The sequence below is a fragment of the Lineus longissimus genome, chromosome 8, assembly GCF_910592395.1.
Source record: "Lineus longissimus chromosome 8, tnLinLong1.2, whole genome shotgun sequence".
NCBI classification, from domain to species: domain Eukaryota; kingdom Metazoa; phylum Nemertea; class Pilidiophora; order Heteronemertea; family Lineidae; genus Lineus; species Lineus longissimus.
In genome coordinates, this window is record NC_088315.1 from 2150362 (window position 1) to 2167746 (window position 17385).

General features: G+C 40.1%; 2 protein-coding genes across 4 annotated transcripts in view; one reads left to right on the forward strand and one right to left on the reverse strand.

Moving 5' to 3' along the window:
• The window catches only part of LOC135492037 (phosphatidylinositol 4-phosphate 3-kinase C2 domain-containing subunit alpha-like), a 41335-nt gene that overhangs the window by 23037 nt on the left and 913 nt on the right, over positions 1–17385 (reverse strand). The gene's annotated exons all lie outside the window — the stretch shown is intronic.
• LOC135492061 (osmotic avoidance abnormal protein 3-like) lies at positions 23–17076 on the forward strand. Of its 3 annotated transcripts, XM_064778198.1 has the most exons (18): positions 23–212; positions 1701–1948; positions 2103–2218; positions 2612–2781; positions 2962–3195; positions 3499–3861; positions 4090–4214; positions 4400–4559; positions 6309–6398; positions 8153–8314; positions 8582–8637; positions 10692–10828; positions 12156–12271; positions 12575–12681; positions 12858–13119; positions 13367–13555; positions 13924–13971; positions 14561–17076. In XM_064778198.1, exons 2-18 carry the CDS (start codon positions 1718–1720, stop codon positions 14800–14802), a joined length of 2808 nt encoding a protein of 935 aa, XP_064634268.1. In that variant the 5' UTR covers positions 23–212; positions 1701–1717; the 3' UTR covers positions 14803–17076. The 3 variants fall into 3 exon arrangements, with proteins under 3 accessions (XP_064634268.1, XP_064634269.1, XP_064634270.1); XM_064778199.1 differs by lacking the exon at positions 13924–13971; XM_064778200.1 differs by lacking the exon at positions 6309–6398.

The window sequence follows — 17385 nt, forward strand, 5'->3', positions numbered from 1 at the left end:
GCGCCTGAAAAGTTCCGATTATCATGACGTGATTTGATTACAAATGGCTGCCGATTGTAAAAACTTCCGAAATTCCTGAATGTTTTCTCTATATAAGAGTCGATTCTTGATGAATCGGAATACACACGTGTGCTTTAGATAGTGGAATACAACGCCGAGATAACACTCGTCTTCACGATCGATCAATTACCAATTTTAGTCCACCCTATCGTGTTAGTGTTGATGTTTATTTAGTTTCCAAGTGACTGTCAAAACGTTCGCAGTACAATAGTGATACTATAGGCGCTGCACTACAGTACAATAATAAAAAAATCCTTTTACCGATTTCTTTGAAACTTTTACAGAATGAGCAGAGACTGGTAGAACACAATATATCATTTGTCAGTCCAAAGAATCCAATGGGATAAATTGGGTCCACCTAATGTGCGTCCGGAACTCTGTTTGCGCGTCCGGAAGAGAAAGTGCGCGTCCGGAACAATTTCCTATGTAAATATGAACCTATTGTTGCATTAGATGGCTTAAATAGCATTTTAATTCCATGTAGAGAAAATAAAATTGAAAAAAATCTTTTTGGTGACTTTGTATTTTACAATTTTCAGCGAGGTGGTTAATTACTAATGCCATAATCATATCCCAACTTCCTTACGCGCCTTCTCCTGTTGTGGTCGTCTAAGTCGGTATGAGTTTGTCTTTGCGTGCCGTGGGATAAGGGGCAATAGCAATTATTGTGAAGCCAATTTGCGCTTTTAGGGGGGAGGGGAGGGGATCGAGGGGAAGGGGGAAGGGGGTCAACAAAATTCAGTGCGGTTTTAAGAGCTTCAACTATAGATGAGCTTAATGATTATTTTCCTGGGTATATATCTTATTCATTAAAATAAAAATGCCAGTTTTTCTACCATTCGACAGAGTGGGCCCGGGAGGGGGGGACTTATTTTTTAGATTAATTTCTAATTGGCTACACTTAAATTTAGCTATGGCTTATTATCAAATGATCTAGTGATGACAGTGGATTTAAGGATACACTCACATCAAAGAAGTAGTACAATTTTCACTTATTTTTCTCACAAAATATATTTTGGGGGGTTTGGGGGACTCATCCCCCAATGTACTGGCTAAATATGTCAGAAGGACGGGGGTTTGGGGGGCTCCCCCATGTCAAACAGTTGTGTGAGTTCACTAGAGATTGCTCTTTACATATTAATGTGAACACATCTCACTAATTGACACTTTGACTGTATAGTGATTTTCAATAACATATTTGATTCTGATTTTTTGTGAAATTAACAATGATAAGACACTCTGACGGCATTCCATGTGCTGAGACACCAGATACCAGTCTAATCCATTACAACACGGCTACTATCGAAATTCTACAACTGCAACAACAATTGGTTGAGGAGAAACGTCAGTAAACTGGGATTTGATGGCTGTGCAACACCCAAATCACCCCGCTGAAAATTGTAAAACACAAAGTCACCAAGGAGATTTTTTCCAATTTTATTTTCTCTACATGGAATTAAAATGCTATTTAAGCCATCTAATGCAACATTAAGTTCATATTTACATAGGAAATTGTTCCGGACGCGCACTTTCTCTTCCGGACGCGCTCCGGACGCACAAATTGTTCCGGACGCGCATTAGGTAGACCGGACAAATTGGCTCCTAAATTCCAAATGAACACACTTATATTTATATTTCAGAGCAAAACAACGACAAAATGGCAGCAGAAGCAGTGAAAGTAATTGTGAGGTGCCGTCCCATGAATGAGAGGGAGAGAAATCTGAACTGCAAGATGGTTCTGGACATTGACACCCCATTGGGACAGTGTAACATTCGAAACCCTACTGATGCAAAGGCACCACCTAAAAAGTTCACATTTGATGGGGCATACAGCATTGATTCTACAACCGAAACCATCTATGCAGATATTGCATACCCACTAGTGGAGGTAAACTTTGTTCCCTTAATCTATGATTGCATATTCAGGGCATCAAATTACATGTACTGTCTTGTAGTCGTAAACATAATTTCTTTGTGACTACAATTACATTTCAAGTACTTTACTTTCTAGAACTAGCAAAATGCTCTTTTACTACTTCCAGGGTGTAACTGAAGGTTATAATGGCACTATCTTTGCCTATGGACAAACAGGGTGTGGAAAGTCATTTACCATGCAGGGAATTCATGACCCCAAAACACAGCGTGGTATCATTCCGAGGTGAGACGAAACTTTTGTAGTGAGGGGATTGCAATTGGATATGACCTAAGCAAATTCAGCTCAAGTAAATCCTTGGATGCCACAACCCTGCTCAGAAAATGTTCTGTTCTGATATTCACCTTTGATGAGAAGATCTTTTGTTCTTCTGTTCTGACCTTCAACTTTGATGAGAAGATCTTTTGTTCTTCTGTTCTGATCTTCAACTTTGCTCAGAAGGAAACCGTTACGACTTTAGTGTTCAGTCAGTCCTCATCACCATCTTCAACTATCTACACATACAGAGTGCTGAAGAAAAACGATCTCCAGACCTGAATTTATCAATCTGTGACATTAGCCTACGTATATGGATCAATCCAATGTGGATCTGTAACATTGCTTTTCTTCAATTAACAGAGCTTTCGAGCACATTTTTGAGACAATCTCTGTGACAGAAGATACCAAATTCTTGGTTCATGCCGCCTATTTGGAAATCTACAATGAAGATGTACGAGATCTGCTCGGCAAAGACGTCAAAACGAAACTAGAGCTGAAGGAGCACCCTGAGAGAGGGGTTTATGTCCAAGGTAAGGGAACACTGTGCCTGACTCGAACACTAAAATATTGGTGTTCTCACACTCATAATCTTATCACCAAGGAACACTGTTGGTTTTCTCAAAGTCTAATCACCAAGTAAGGTGTTGTTGTTCTCAAAGGCCATTGAGGGTCTGACTTTAGCTCGTCATGCAAGTGTTCTCTTTTTACAGGTTTATCAAAACATACCGTTAACAGCGTCAGAGAATGTGACAATTTGATGGAGCGCGGATGGAAGAACCGGTCGACCGGTGCAACACTGATGAATGCCGATTCTTCTCGGAGTCATTCCATCTTTACAATCAATCTGGAGATGTGCCGCGCAGATGAGACTGGTGAGGAGCACATCCGTGCTGGCAAGTTGAATCTGGTCGATTTGGCTGGCAGTGAGAGGCAGTCGAAAACAGGTACGTGATGATTGGGAATCGCAACGTATATTAGATGAAATTTGAGATTATGCATTGCTTTCTGATAAAGGGCCTGGTGCAGAAGACTCTTAATTGAACTGACACCTCTTAAGTTTTCTGATACATTTCTCTTGTAAAGATGAATAGTCTGACAGCTCCCCTGTATTGTGCCATGAATACCGAGACGACAAAAGGAGACTTCCAGGAAGTTTTGGATGACTGTGGAACAGCAAGGAATTGGAGAACATCTGGATCTGGTTGAAAATTTGAACTGTATGATGATGTTCTTATTCGCATCCACAGGTGCCACTGGTGATCGTTTGAAAGAGGCAACCAAAATCAATCTCTCCTTGTCTGCGCTTGGCAATGTCATTTCTGCGTTGGTCGACGGGAAATCAAAACATATCCCGTATCGTGATTCCAAACTGACCCGTCTGCTTCAAGATTCCCTTGGCGGGAATACCAAGACACTAATGGCGGCATGCTTATCGCCCGCTGATAATAATTACGACGAGACGTTAAGTACTCTTCGTTACGCCAACCGAGCGAAGAATATCAAAAACAAGCCCAAGATCAATGAAGATCCTAAGGATGCTTTGCTACGAGAGTATCAGGAGGAGATTGAGAGGCTGAAGGCAATGCTATTGGGCAAAAATGGGCTTGATCGTAAGTACTTGCAAATCTTAATGTAATGAACTTGACTCGACAAGGATGATGTGCAAATGGTTGTCGTCTGTATGGACTACCAGGAGTTGATTTGTTTCTCTCACTAATTCCTCAGCTTACAAAAATATCACATTTTACAATGGGCCAAATGTATAACTCGATCGCAATATTTTATACATCATTAGATCTGCCCATCCTCGCCCTGACTGCTGTCCCTTTGTATTTCAGCCACTGCGATGCTGGCTGCTGCCCAGCTTGGACCAAGGAAATCTCCCGAAAAACAGATCATTGAAAAAGTTGTTGAGGTTGACTACTCTGAAGAAATTGAGCAAGAAAAAGCACGAATTAGTGAGGTAAATTATTTGAATGATAGCGTTATCAATTTGATTAGAAACTGAAAATCGGAAATTTGTCAATAGCCATCTGGAAAGCATGTCTTTCTTTGACTCGATACCTAATGAAAAATGTTGTGGGTAAGTCCAGTAACGTTCTCAATGAAAGTAATGCCTAACTTGAATCTAATGCTCTCCTTTTCCAGCAATATGAAAAAGAATTGCAAGACATGCAGACAAAGTATGAATCTGAGAAAGTATCCAAGGCAAAGCTTGAAGAAGACATGTCAAAGTTGAGGAGTTTCTATGACGAGAAGATCACATCCGTCGAAGGGAAATACAACCATCTCCCTCCGCCTGGCGCAAGTAAGTTCTTGGGTGTTTGTAACTTAAAATGGATACTTTTGTTTCATATTGTGTGGCTATATGTTCGGCTTGGTGTTAAGGGTTTAAAGCTGTACAGTTTATGTTTTCTGGCGTGGGTGCATAGAGACTGGCCTCGGAATCGTGAAATGCCCATCAGTATTAAGAACGAACCCAGATGATTAGGTAAGCTTGCTTCATGAGATTTTGAAACCCATCATTATGGAGGAAGTTAAAGAAGATTATTCTGTTAGAACTGTGACACAACATTCTTGAAGTGTCAGCCACTCTCATCTTTCATTGCGTGGATTAGAGGCGTGAACTAGTATGGTTTCTGATGAGTTTTCTCTGAGGGGTATTTTGACCACCGATACTGTTCTACTCGCTAGCCATTCTGTCCTTTCTACATGTATACTTCTGTCTCTTACTCACTCTATTCTTATCTGCAGGAGCTCCACAAAGTGAGTTATTTTTTTCTAAGTATGGAACCACGGGCATACAGTAATGTTTTTTTTTCACTTAGATTTTCTTGTTCACGTCAGAAAGGTAGTTGTTTACCCCAAGCCATGGAAATATTTTCAAAATTTGGTTTTCATTTTTGAGCGACATTTTCAAAGGGCAATTAGATCAAATTTGTTTGAGAAAACACATTCTCAGAAGTTTTTTGGATCTAAGATTTGGTGAATGACGAAAAAAGGACATCTCTGTACAGGCTATATATTTGAAGGAAATGGGGTTTTTAAATGCACCAAGTGGAATGGCTTTGGCTGACATCAAATGATGAGAACTTTGGCTTAAACTAAAATCATAAATGTCAATCCCACATGTGTTTAGTTTGTTCTCCTTCTTTGTCTGTAGGGTATTGAACTTTTTAAAAATGATATGCTATCAAGAAATTATGGTGGATTCACATGAAAAACAGGTTCTTTATCATAAGTATTCAGATTACAATTTTCTGTACAATGTAATACAATGTTTTGTGAGATGACATCTTTTTTTTTCATTTTCAATAGTAAGATTAGTTTAGTTTCTATGAAAACGATTTTCAAATGTAGAAACAGGGCTGCACACAGTGAATAAATATTTGCACTTTAAGTTAAAGTCACTGCAAGAAACATGCTTTTGCATAGCTAAAATAACAACATAGAAGATAGATGATAACATGCCCAAGTATGCCCTCACCAGAAATGCCCCACCCTGTTTACTCGTAAAATGACTTGTAACAAAACAATCTCGATTCCCCTGCATAATTGACCCTGACAGCTCCACCCTGTGTAACGACGACCTCACCTGACATTGAATGAGCCCTTAAACTTTAGAAATGTTGGATAGTCAACTTGGGTTAGGAGTTGTTTCACTTAGATTTCAGTCACAGATTAACAGATTTTGCTGCTAGGCTAGTAAAAACATATGAAATGTGTTCAGATATTAGAATCTTACATGAAGAACTTTGTTAACTTTGACCGTGTATTCAAAACTATCTGAAAGTTTTAGTGATTGCATTATTCTGACACTGCTTGGTTGGTTGATAAAATCTGTCAGTCAGTTATTTTGAACTGAAAACCTATTCATTGTGAAAGCCAGGTCACCACATGTCAAAAAGACAATCATCCTTTCGTCCGTTAATCATAAATTTGCCATATAATGATATTGTAAATACTCGGTTTCCTCTCTGTGTTTATTATGCTGGTTTGTTTGTTTGTAACTTTGTCTTACTCCGTCTTGTGTTGATTTTATTTTGAAAATGTTTAGTTCTCGGCGAGGAGGGCTACGAACAGTACCAGCTTCAGCATGTAGCTCAACAACAACAACAACAACAACAAGATTTGACCGAGGAAGAAAGTGGGTGAAACATGCACAGATTGTGTTTCTGCTTCGTTTGAATGATTTTCTTGTTTCCATCATTTTACCTTCCTAATCTGATCACTTTTGCAATTCAGTGTTCTCTGTGATTTGTTTGAAGCAACTTGGGTGACCTGGTCTTGCTTATCTCAGACCATAATTACAGGGGGCCCAACTTACTCAAACTGATGGAGAACACTGGTAGGTTGTTCCATATTTTCCTCACTGCTGGTACTTTGATGCACCCTGCATTTCACAACATGACCTTTGATAATATCATTCTTGAACACCTCCTATTGTTACCACTGACAGTGATTTAGCTCCAAGGGTATGATACCGGTGGACCTGATACATTTGTGCTCTTTGCTTGTGACAGGACTTTAGCCTAAGTTACTTTTCTTCATAGACCTGTTAAATGATCACCCTCGGTATCATAACTGGGACAAATTCACAAATTGACTTTTGATTATAACTGCTATCTTTTACAGCATAATCACATCCACAACAAGTGCTTGGTGTTCTTTAACAACGACACAATTCCTAACTCTCCCACCCCCCTGTTCCTCTAGCTGTGTTCAAAAGATGACCTCAACTAGCATAACCTGTTGCAACAACTCACTCCCTCTTCCTCAAATTGCCATGACATGTGAAGACTATCAGTGGCACGCATCCCTCTGTCTGCCTACCCCATACCAAGTCTCTAGACATTCCAGAAATTATAGAAATTTCCAATTAATTGAATTCATAACTATTGAGTTCTACGACACTGTGCCATCGACAGAAAAAAGATTAGACGATGTATGAATATATTTGAACAAAGCTGAGCAAATAATATCTATTTGTTCATGCATACTGGATCCGATCACAAATACCTTTAGGGGAAAATAACATGGAGACATTATGAAGGAAGACAGTTTATCAATCCGATCCCTTGATCAGCATTTCCATAAAAAGAAGCGGTCAGGGATAACATGTGTTTACCTAAACCTAACCCTTGTGTGTTTTCTCCTACGGGATGACATGCTCAATGAAACTGGGCCCTGGGCCAACTTTGTCTTTTTCTTGGAACCAAAATATCTGTGAGTGGCCCTGTCCACTGTGGATTGATACTGCACATGCCCCCTCCCCAAACATATACTTTCCTCATACGAATGTAGACGTAAATAGAAATGAGAGTAGAGTATTTGACAAGTTTGGGTCAGTTTTTTGCACCTTCAATGCAAGTTTTCACTGATTGCCTGATTAGAGATACTGTACACAATGATTTTTTAAGAAACACTTGATTGACCTATAATAATGTTATTACAATGTTGTGATGATGATTACTGTAACCTGTTATAAACATTAATAGCTGTTCCAAATCTTGGGTTTAGTTTTTGCAATTGTTCAATTTTCTCTTTGTTTTACGGTTAACCAAAATCTGCTGCTTTTTATAAGTTTGGAATTATTGCCAGTTACTTTCAACAGTTTGCTCATCTGCAATGATATTTGTAGTAAAGTAGAAATGCTGTCCCTGAGAGAGCTTTTAGGGGTCTATTTAGCTTATCTAATAATCTCATGGTTAAGCTGAAAAAAGTTGTAAACGCATTCCCAAACTTAGCTGACAACTAAACCTAACTTCATATCATATAAAAAGCCTGTTTTACGATTTATTCAATCAACACCACAGAGTATTTTCAGATTGAAGAGAAAAACTCATCAAAAGGTTTGGGCGTCTAAACCTTAGTTTTGACCTATCGTATTCCTGTATTCAGGGCGGAAGCGTGAGAGCATTGATGAGGGGACTGTAGCGGCGTCTGTGATCATCGGTGGATCCAAGGCCCACCATGCCCAGCAGGCATCGAGCCATCATGTCCACACTCTGGAAGAAGGCACTGTCGTCCTCGATGAAGACGAATATGATGAGGATGGAAAAGGTGATTGCGTGTGTTCCTTACTGAACCAAAAGGCAGCTCCAGGCTTACTCTTCAAAGTTTCCACCTCAGTCTATGATATGCCAAGGCAGGCTAAAGATCCCGCACCAAGTATCTGTAATGTGTAACTTGATGTGTTGGCAAAACTGGGCTGCAATGGCAGAGAGAAGATTGGATATGTTGACTACAAGACTCAGAATGGTGAGATATTATGGCTTAGGTCAAGGATGGAATGAGAAAGGAATAATTGAACTATTTTTGAACTTTCAGGTGCGGATGATGGTAGAGGTGAATTAGAAAGTGTCTCGAGCAATGATAGAAACATGGTATGTATTGCAGATGGATAAAGTCTGATATTTCATAAACCTCGCTTAGCTTTGCTTAGAAGTTAGAAGTGGCTTACTCATTTTGCAGTAGCAGTCTTCAAGTGATATTGGGGAGGTACCAAATTGTCATGTCTATGTTTATTTCTGGATTTGAATTTTTTTATTCTGGGGTTGTATTAATGTTATTTGTTGATGTTTACACCAATATTTATATTTCAAAATATCAGGAACAAAAATATGAGCGGATCATAAAAGAAGACGGGACTGTTGTTCTTGTTCCTATTCCATTGCCTGGTGACAAGCAAACTCAAGTACTTAATCTCCCTGATACAAGTCAACCAAAGAAAGGTAGTTTGGCCCCTATCAAAGGCAAGGGAGAGAAGAGTCCTAAGGGAGCAAAGGGGGCTAAGGGAGCAACAAGTGGCCAGGAAGCTTCAAGTGCTGTGACCGATTCCACTTCCACCAACATTGTTGACGGCAAGGATTTGGATCAGACAAAATATAAACGGATGGTTCGTGCAGACGGTATTGTTGTTTTAGTTCCTCTTCCATTACCTGGTGAATCAGCCAGTGTGGTTGAAGGGCAAGCCCATGAAAGTACGTCTGCTGCAGCTGCTGGTAAGGATGGTGGTACTTCTGCTGCCGAGTCGAAGACGGGGACAGAACCAGAAAGCAGTCAAGAAGTGGATGAGCAGCAGTGTGAACGGGTGGTACAAGATGATGGAAGTATCATTTTAGTCCCTATCGCTTTGCCTGGGATCGCGGGGTCTGCGACTCGAGCCAAGGCCCAAGATGCAGCAACCACTGCGAACACAACCCAGCAGGCCAGCACTTCTGCTGATAAAACCAAAGCTGGTGCAACAGATGCCGAGAGTGGAAAAGAAGCCAACAAGCAGGAGTACACAGAGGTGGTTCAAGCAGATGGTTCCATCATTTTGGTCCCAGTTCCTTTGCCTGGTGTTGCCAGAGTGATAAATGAAGGAAATACCCCAGCCAGCTCATCTGCAGTTGCAAGTGGAACCCAGCAGGCTCATGCCGCAAAAGCAGCGGACAGTGAGCAGAAAGGTGTGGATGGAGACAAAGAGAAGCAGGAGTACACGAAGCTAGTCCAGCCAGATGGCACGGTTGTTGTGTTGCCCATTCCATTGCCTGGTGCATCAGGGTCACAGACGCAGGCCACAGACGGCTCCGTCCCCCCACCAACCCTCACCCAAGAGCAGAAGGACCAGTTGATAGCAGCCGGTTATGACCCAAGTCAGCTTGAGGCAGGTGGTTCAATGATTGTGTGGATTTATCCTTAACCGCTCCTCAAGACCTAACAAAATAGTTTCGTGAGCCTAACATCTCCTCAAGACCTGATCTACCAAGATATCTAGACTAACAATAGAACCCCTTCTGCTTTATTTCCTCCTTTAGCAAAACTGGCTAAAAGTCTCAGTGTTATGTATCTTTTTGTACCGTGTGTGATATAATCTTGTTGTCTTCAGATTATTAACCAATTGCTAGCAGCCAGTATTGACTGGACTCAACTAGAGGCAGGTGGACTTAACTTCTCTGTCTCCTATAATCAGTGTGTCCAAAGATTTAAGCTAACTTTTCGTGAATTTTCATGCTTTTCAATCTTTTGTGTGAAATCCATACATGTACTTCTCCATCCCCATGCATTTTGTGATCTATCTACTAGTTCTGTTTAGAGACAATACCCTCCTTTTGATTGTACTGCCCTTGCTCTGTAAATATATTTAAAGTAAGCCATTTTTTTTGAAAAAATTTCTAAGTCCAAATATTTTTTTCACTTTGTTTTTTCTGCTCGAAATGAACCAACATCATCAGTCCCAAAAACTTTTTTGACTTTGAAAATGTTTCTGAATTAAAAAAAAAATTCTTAGTCCAAATATTTTTTTCACTTTTTTTTTCTGCTCAAAATGAACCAACATCATCAGTCCCAAAACTTTTTTGACTGAAATTTTTTTGTTCGATTTTGCTCAATTGTTTGTTTTGAAAAGTAATGTAGATTCTCCATTTTAGTAACTTTAAATCTTCTTCTTCTTCAGGGGGTTGAAACTGATGTGCCACTAGAGCTGGCTGCCCAAAGAGCCGTCCATCTTGGCACGACGAAGACACAAGTACCGATTGTAAGAAATGGTGATCCGGCTACTATTATGCTTCAACACGAGGAAGCGATGAAACGGTAAGAAAATAAGATATCGGCATTGGTCAGGAACTGGTGAACCTTTGTCACCTTTACGGAAAATAGCTAGATAATGTTTGTTGCTAAAACTGCTAATATTTTGATTAGTTTTGCTGATACTCTGAGTGCCGACTAACCTTTGTTTATTTGTGGTTCAGTGGTAGGTCGTCTAGGGGTAATAAGGCAGGCAAGAGTGCCAAGACTAGAGTTTTCATGAAGAGGTAATCAGCATGATTGGTGTCTATAACAGACGTATACTGTACCCCGCCCTCTCACATACTCACACCTTTATTGTGGTCAATTGGTTCCTAATACTGTGGCAGTCGGGGGCAAAAAAGTCCAACACAGAAGTTGAATGTTATGGTTTCCCTGATGAAAGCTTTAGGTCTATGAGCCAGCCGCTGCCACCATGTCAGGTCAACTGAGTGAATATTGAAAAATAGGAATCTTATCCTTCGCTTTTGCTTTTGCCAATATGAAATGATGCAGACTTCAGCAGGAGTATGAAAGGTAGGTTACAACTGAGTGAATCCAAAACGTCTGCACCCAGAACGATGGCAATTCAAGAGAATAGCACAAATACTATCATTGATTTTTAAATCTGGCTCTTCGTGTCTATCCTCACAATGCACAAACTCTTCTTCGAGTAAATGCAACTCATTCATTGTTGTGACTGTTTCACATATTGGCGTCTGCTTCTAAGAATGAATTCAAACTGCACCAGACTGACCCTGTACATCTATCTCTCTTTCTAGAGCCTATTCAAAGTAAGTCAGGAGCAAAATAAGTAAAGATTCTAAAGATATTCAAAAATATTTTTACATCTTTTTTCCTAAATATGCTTCAGATAATTTCACTTGCATGTTTTTCTAGCGTTTTGACACCTCTTAGTTTTCATTAAAATCTTTAAAAATTTAAGGGAAAGCAGACCAGTATTTCGTAATTACACATTGCCTGGAAAGAGTACCCTGGTACCATTGGCTCATTTCCAATGTATCCCAGTGTTACTTTCCATAGTGTGTCGAGCTATTGAAAATATATCAAGAATTTAAAAAACATTTCATTGTTTCTATTCCATAAAAACTAAATCAACATGATCACTTCTTTCATTTCTCAAGTCTTTGATCATAACTCTTTAATCATAATTGACTTTATTCATTTTTCAATTATCAATTTTAATAGATTGATACCAGTACTGCTACTTTTGTGAGTGAAACAGGAAACCTACATGAGTTATTTGGGAGTACTGCAGCCAGAGTCCCAAGGGAATGTTATTGGAGATAAGACACTCTGTATCACGTTTCATGCTTTATTTCTGTTTGAACAGACTACAAGATCTGCAGCGTAAGATGGTTGGTGGTGAAGCTGCGAACAACGCAGAGGTCAAGGAAAGAAGAACCAAGAAGAAACGCCATGCAGAGGAGAGACGCAAGAAACTGGCTGGTGAGTAGCTGTTACTTACAAAACTTCAGCGAGAAGTAGAGAAGATCAGTTGTTGGAAAAGTGGCCGCTCAGCCAAGCTGACTGGCCCATGTTTCACCCTTGGTGATGCCTCCGTACCTTTATTGTATCATCCGAGGGTTCAAGAATCTTTGCTAGTTAGTGCCAGGTGAATACTGGAAACAGGGATGCTGCCACTTGCCTAGAGACTGAGATAGTAATAATCTCAGGAAAAGCACATGATAAGACTCGTGGCTGGGACAAGCACGATAGAATGTTCATCATCATTTTCTTGTTCCATTTCAGAGGCCAATTCAAACCTGGAGGATGATGGTATCATGGAGGGGATATTTGATTCTATCGCTGATGAGCTCAAATACAAGAATAAGTTGATGGAAAAGGAGAAAAAGAAGGTACTATCTTGATCACTATCAAGAGTCAGACACAAAAGCTGTTCGATAAAGTAAAGAATATGACCATTTGTTGGAAAGTTTCAATGAGCACATTTTTATGGCGACATTAGAAAACCAATTGACACAACTGTTATTATCGCAGATATTTTCTTAAGTCTAAGCCATTGTTGTTACAGACTGAAGGTTTCAGAAGAGACATCATAGACTTGCAATCAGAATTTGAATTTGACCGCATCGACTACCTGGACACAATCCGTAAACAAGAGCGCCAGGTGCAACTACTCCAAGCAATCATTGATAAGATCCACCCCTGCGTACGGCGGGACAGTAACTACAGCAATCTTGATAAAATCCGGGCAGAATGCAAATGGGATGAGGCAGAGCAGCGATGGGCTCTGCCACAGTTGATGATAGAGAAGACATCACTGCCTCCTGCAGGTAACTTTTTACACCAGTCAGTCCCATCCTTTGAACACTTGGATCAGTGAAGTATTGGTTGGATTGCTTGGCTCATGAAAGAGGGCCTTAGGTTGGGCAATTGATAGGCCTACCACTGCTAAACCGCTGTGTCCATGAGCAAGACAACTAATCATTTATTGCTATTTTCTCTAAAAGTCTGGTAGTCAGCCAGAGCTAAGGAGACCAGTCTCCCCCAAAACGTTGACATCTGTTGATTGTTTTTCAGGTGTGATGCCAGGAGGGCGACCAGTTGATCAGAGGAGAGGTCCATCATATGCCAGGGTGAATGGAGAGAATGGGGAAGATGATAGATACAAACAGATGCTTCATCGGAGGAATGAAGATGTTGCTGGGAACTACTTTACACCAAAGCGAGCAAATAAGCTGCTTAGCGAAACTCAAGAAACAAGATCTGGTAAGATTTGTAACTTAAAACTTCATGTTAAGCCACCCCTCTGAATTATCTATCTATGTACAGTGCTCTGGAGTGGTTCATTTCCAGTTCCGAAATTCTGAAAAGGACTCTTAATTGTTGTTTTACCAGAGGGTCCATAGGACCGTCCAACTTGGGTCAAAGACATGAAATTTGGAGTTTCGTGCAAGTTAATGGTTTTATCACCCCCAGCTCTTTTCCAAACAATACACAATATCCCTCTCCTCACACATTTTCTGTAAAATTATTCCAAACTCCTTTAATCTCCGCTGTAGTCTAGACTATGATTGAGTGATCGGTCCCTCCGGCCTCCTTTGTAATCGATATATGTGCCCCTTCTATCTCCCCAGACTATGACTTTCCTCCACCTTCTCCCCCTCCACCAATACAAACTTCAGGTAGGTGACAAAAATAGATATGTTTGCATCTATTTTTGCTTGGAGGGCATAACATTTTCAGTTGCTTTGTTTTTGAAACTATAACTGCAAAGGAAATGAAAAGTTTATGTTCACGCTTCTGTACATATCATCATGACACGTTTACACTGCCAATACATGTTCTATCAAGACTCAAAGCTCCCTGCACTTAGATATCTGATGATGCTCTGCTCATAACATTCCTGTGCTGAAGGCTTTAACACTTACTGGCTTCAGTGACCACACATTATTTTTCAGCATGTTCAACATCGGCTGCTTTAATGACAAATATTAGCACTATTTCTTTGTGAATGGTTGTCACCATCAATATCATCGCTTTACAATATGAGCTTCAGATAGAGCATAACATTTGCTTACTTACACTAGAGCTAGAATCTTAAGTTTGCTAGTATAGTGAAGACATACTCCAAAGGTCTTACACGGTACATGTATGAGGAGATTGGTGTCTACATGTAATTGAACATATCAGACTTGATACAGCCAGGTTTATTCTTGGCGAAGTGGGCTAAACTGTTTTTGCTGTTGTTGATTTTTTGATTCTTTCTCACAGATATGTCTTTCAATGGCCACATGAACGGCGTAGGACCCCCACCACATCTGCTAAATGGACGCCATCACCAGACGAGGGATTGGGATGATGAGCCACCCAGTCGGGCCTTGCAGGCTGCCCAAGTTCACGGGCAACTGGGCGTGGATGAGATGCCCATGAGAAAGCCACCAAGGTTGAGCTCGCTACAACCGACGTCAAAGAAATCGAAAAAGAAGAAGGGTTTGGGGTTGGATCCATTATAAAGAAAGCTAATCCGGTTTGGAGCCACAGCTCTTTCCCAAATTGGCTTGGTACAGGTAAAGTCCCAGAGTGGGAAAGATCTGAGAGAGTATGTCACCGACAATCAACCATGCAGTTGTATTATGTATGTGTCTCAAAGAGATCACATGCATGTGTTTTGAGGGGTAAGTGTTCTCAGAATCGTGTCATGCTTTAGTTGTTACTCATAAAGGCTAGAGAAGTCTCTTGGAGGAGCCAGCCAACCAAGTTAGCTGGTCACTGTAATGGCTCCTCAGATTGTCTTCAGTGGACATACTGGTGACAATTAGGGCACTTTTCACCACAGGCTTTTTCAGAGAAATGTTGTGCATTTGATAGAACTCTGCAACTGTTGATGTGCATTTAAATATATTTGTGTAAATAAGTATTCTAATTTAATGTGTTTAAACTATAGAGTGTTTATAGTTTGTGTCTCGCTAACTCAACATTGAGGCCTCAGTCTCATTTCATATCTCTGTGAAGAATTCTGCCCTGAAATGATGAAATGGTCAAATTGATACATTTGAATTCGATTATTGATTGATTTCGATTATTGATTGATTGATTAATTAATTGTAAATACATTTAAGATTTTAATGTTATTTATTGCATTGTCTGTGATCATGAATTTCCGTCCATATACCTACTTTAAGCCTGTTGTTATCTCAGAATTTTACTCTGGCTTTTGTCACCGATAATTGGCAACATTTGAAGATGTCAAATTCAGTCAACATTGGGAATGTTTCTCGGAGTTGAATGTTGCTGAATGCATTTGACACCTTCTCCAAAAGACAATACATATTCAGATGTCGGTCCAGCAACTCAAATCATAGTTTTGTGTTTTACTTCCGTAGAGAAGCCTGTTGCAGCTCAGCAATGGTTCTAATTCTTGCCAGGCCTTCCAGCCTACAGTGTATGATACTTGAAAAAGGAAGAAAGTTCTCAAGCTGATAGATCTAGGCTCACTTGTTCAATCTGTGTTAGTATCGGTATCATCACTGGCATCGTAACTCTACTGGAGTCCACCATAGGCTACTGTCCACCTATGTAGGAGACAACTCCAAGTTTAACGAAGCCGTATCAAGTAACATTTACAACAATGGCATTTAGATTTAACGCCGCTGTTACTGCAAACATGGATTGTACTTCTGGGCACTGTTTTGTAACTTTATCTTTGTTTGTCATGGCTACATGTATATTCTCATCGTGCTGTTGTGTGTCTCCTTAATCTCATTCAGAAGGGGGAGGGCAAGGATTCTATTAATAGCACACATCCATGTCTGCTGAGGATTCTCGATGTTTTCTGCCCTTCCATCTTGCCTTGATGACTGCATTCTAATGCATGTCATTTTAAGTTTGTCAGTGCATATTTGTACTCAATGGACTTGCTTTTGTTGAGGTACTATCTTATCTGCAAATTTTATTTTTAAATATTCGATAATTTTCCATCCTGTCAGGTACATGTATAGTAATAGTATTATTAGGAACTTTATGATGAGCACTGATAATCTTTCCCGTCCCTAGTTGTGTTGTGCACAATGCACCAGTCAGTGGGGTACAAATTTAATATAAAATTTGCTTTCTAGGTCTGACATCAATAGTTGGTTACAACATGTATGATCTACAGTACACATCAGCAGAAATGTGATGTTATAACCCCCTTTATTGTTTCAATTTATGTGTCAACTCGATTTATGTGTCGATATGATTTGGTCTTGTATTATTGAAGTTTTCAAGACATCTTTTCCGTCCAGTTTAACTCTTTCAGCCCTTTGACCGTGTTTACACGGATTTCATAACATTTCCCAGATCCTGCTATCGCATATACACGGTGACGCCGAAACCAGTTTCTCGTTCATCATTGACGATCTCAAATGCGATTGGGGAGCCATCTACAGGTTGCCACTCGAACTAATAGACTTCTGGGCTTCACAGACGATATTTGGTTTGCTTTGAGTCCACAGGGGGGCGTGGGTGTTGAATCTGATTTCGTACCACTGTAATCTTAATGCGTCCAATAAACTGCAAAATCTTTCCCGTTTGTGTCCATAACTGATTTTGGATCGCACCTCTTTTCCTGCCTTTGTTTTATTAAAAATTATTGGCTCCTACCAACAAAAGAGGGTTTATAGAATGGTAGTTTCTGGCCGGTGTTGACTGCCTTTTCTCACATCTGTGATAAATGTATACATTGTTTGTACTTTTGGAAACGTTGAAGTATTGCTGAATAAATCTCACTCTCGGTGAAAATACGATCATGTTTTTACTTTTTCAATCAATATTGTAAGGATATTAGACTCTCCTTCATTTGTAGATGTGTCGTGTGTTTAAACCCCAAGTTGCCTGAATCAAAAACGATCTTCACTCTAAGACCTGTCCCAGCCGCGAGTTTTTTTTTACAGGTGGGTTCGTACCATTGTGTACATTGACGGCCAATCAGAGCTCAGTGACTTCGCCTGACGTCATCAAGTAAGAAACGCACGTGTTGTTGGTCAGTAAACAAGATCAACGATGCACATTGACAAATGGTCCGATGCGAGTTCGAATCTCGGAAGGACCCTTTTTGT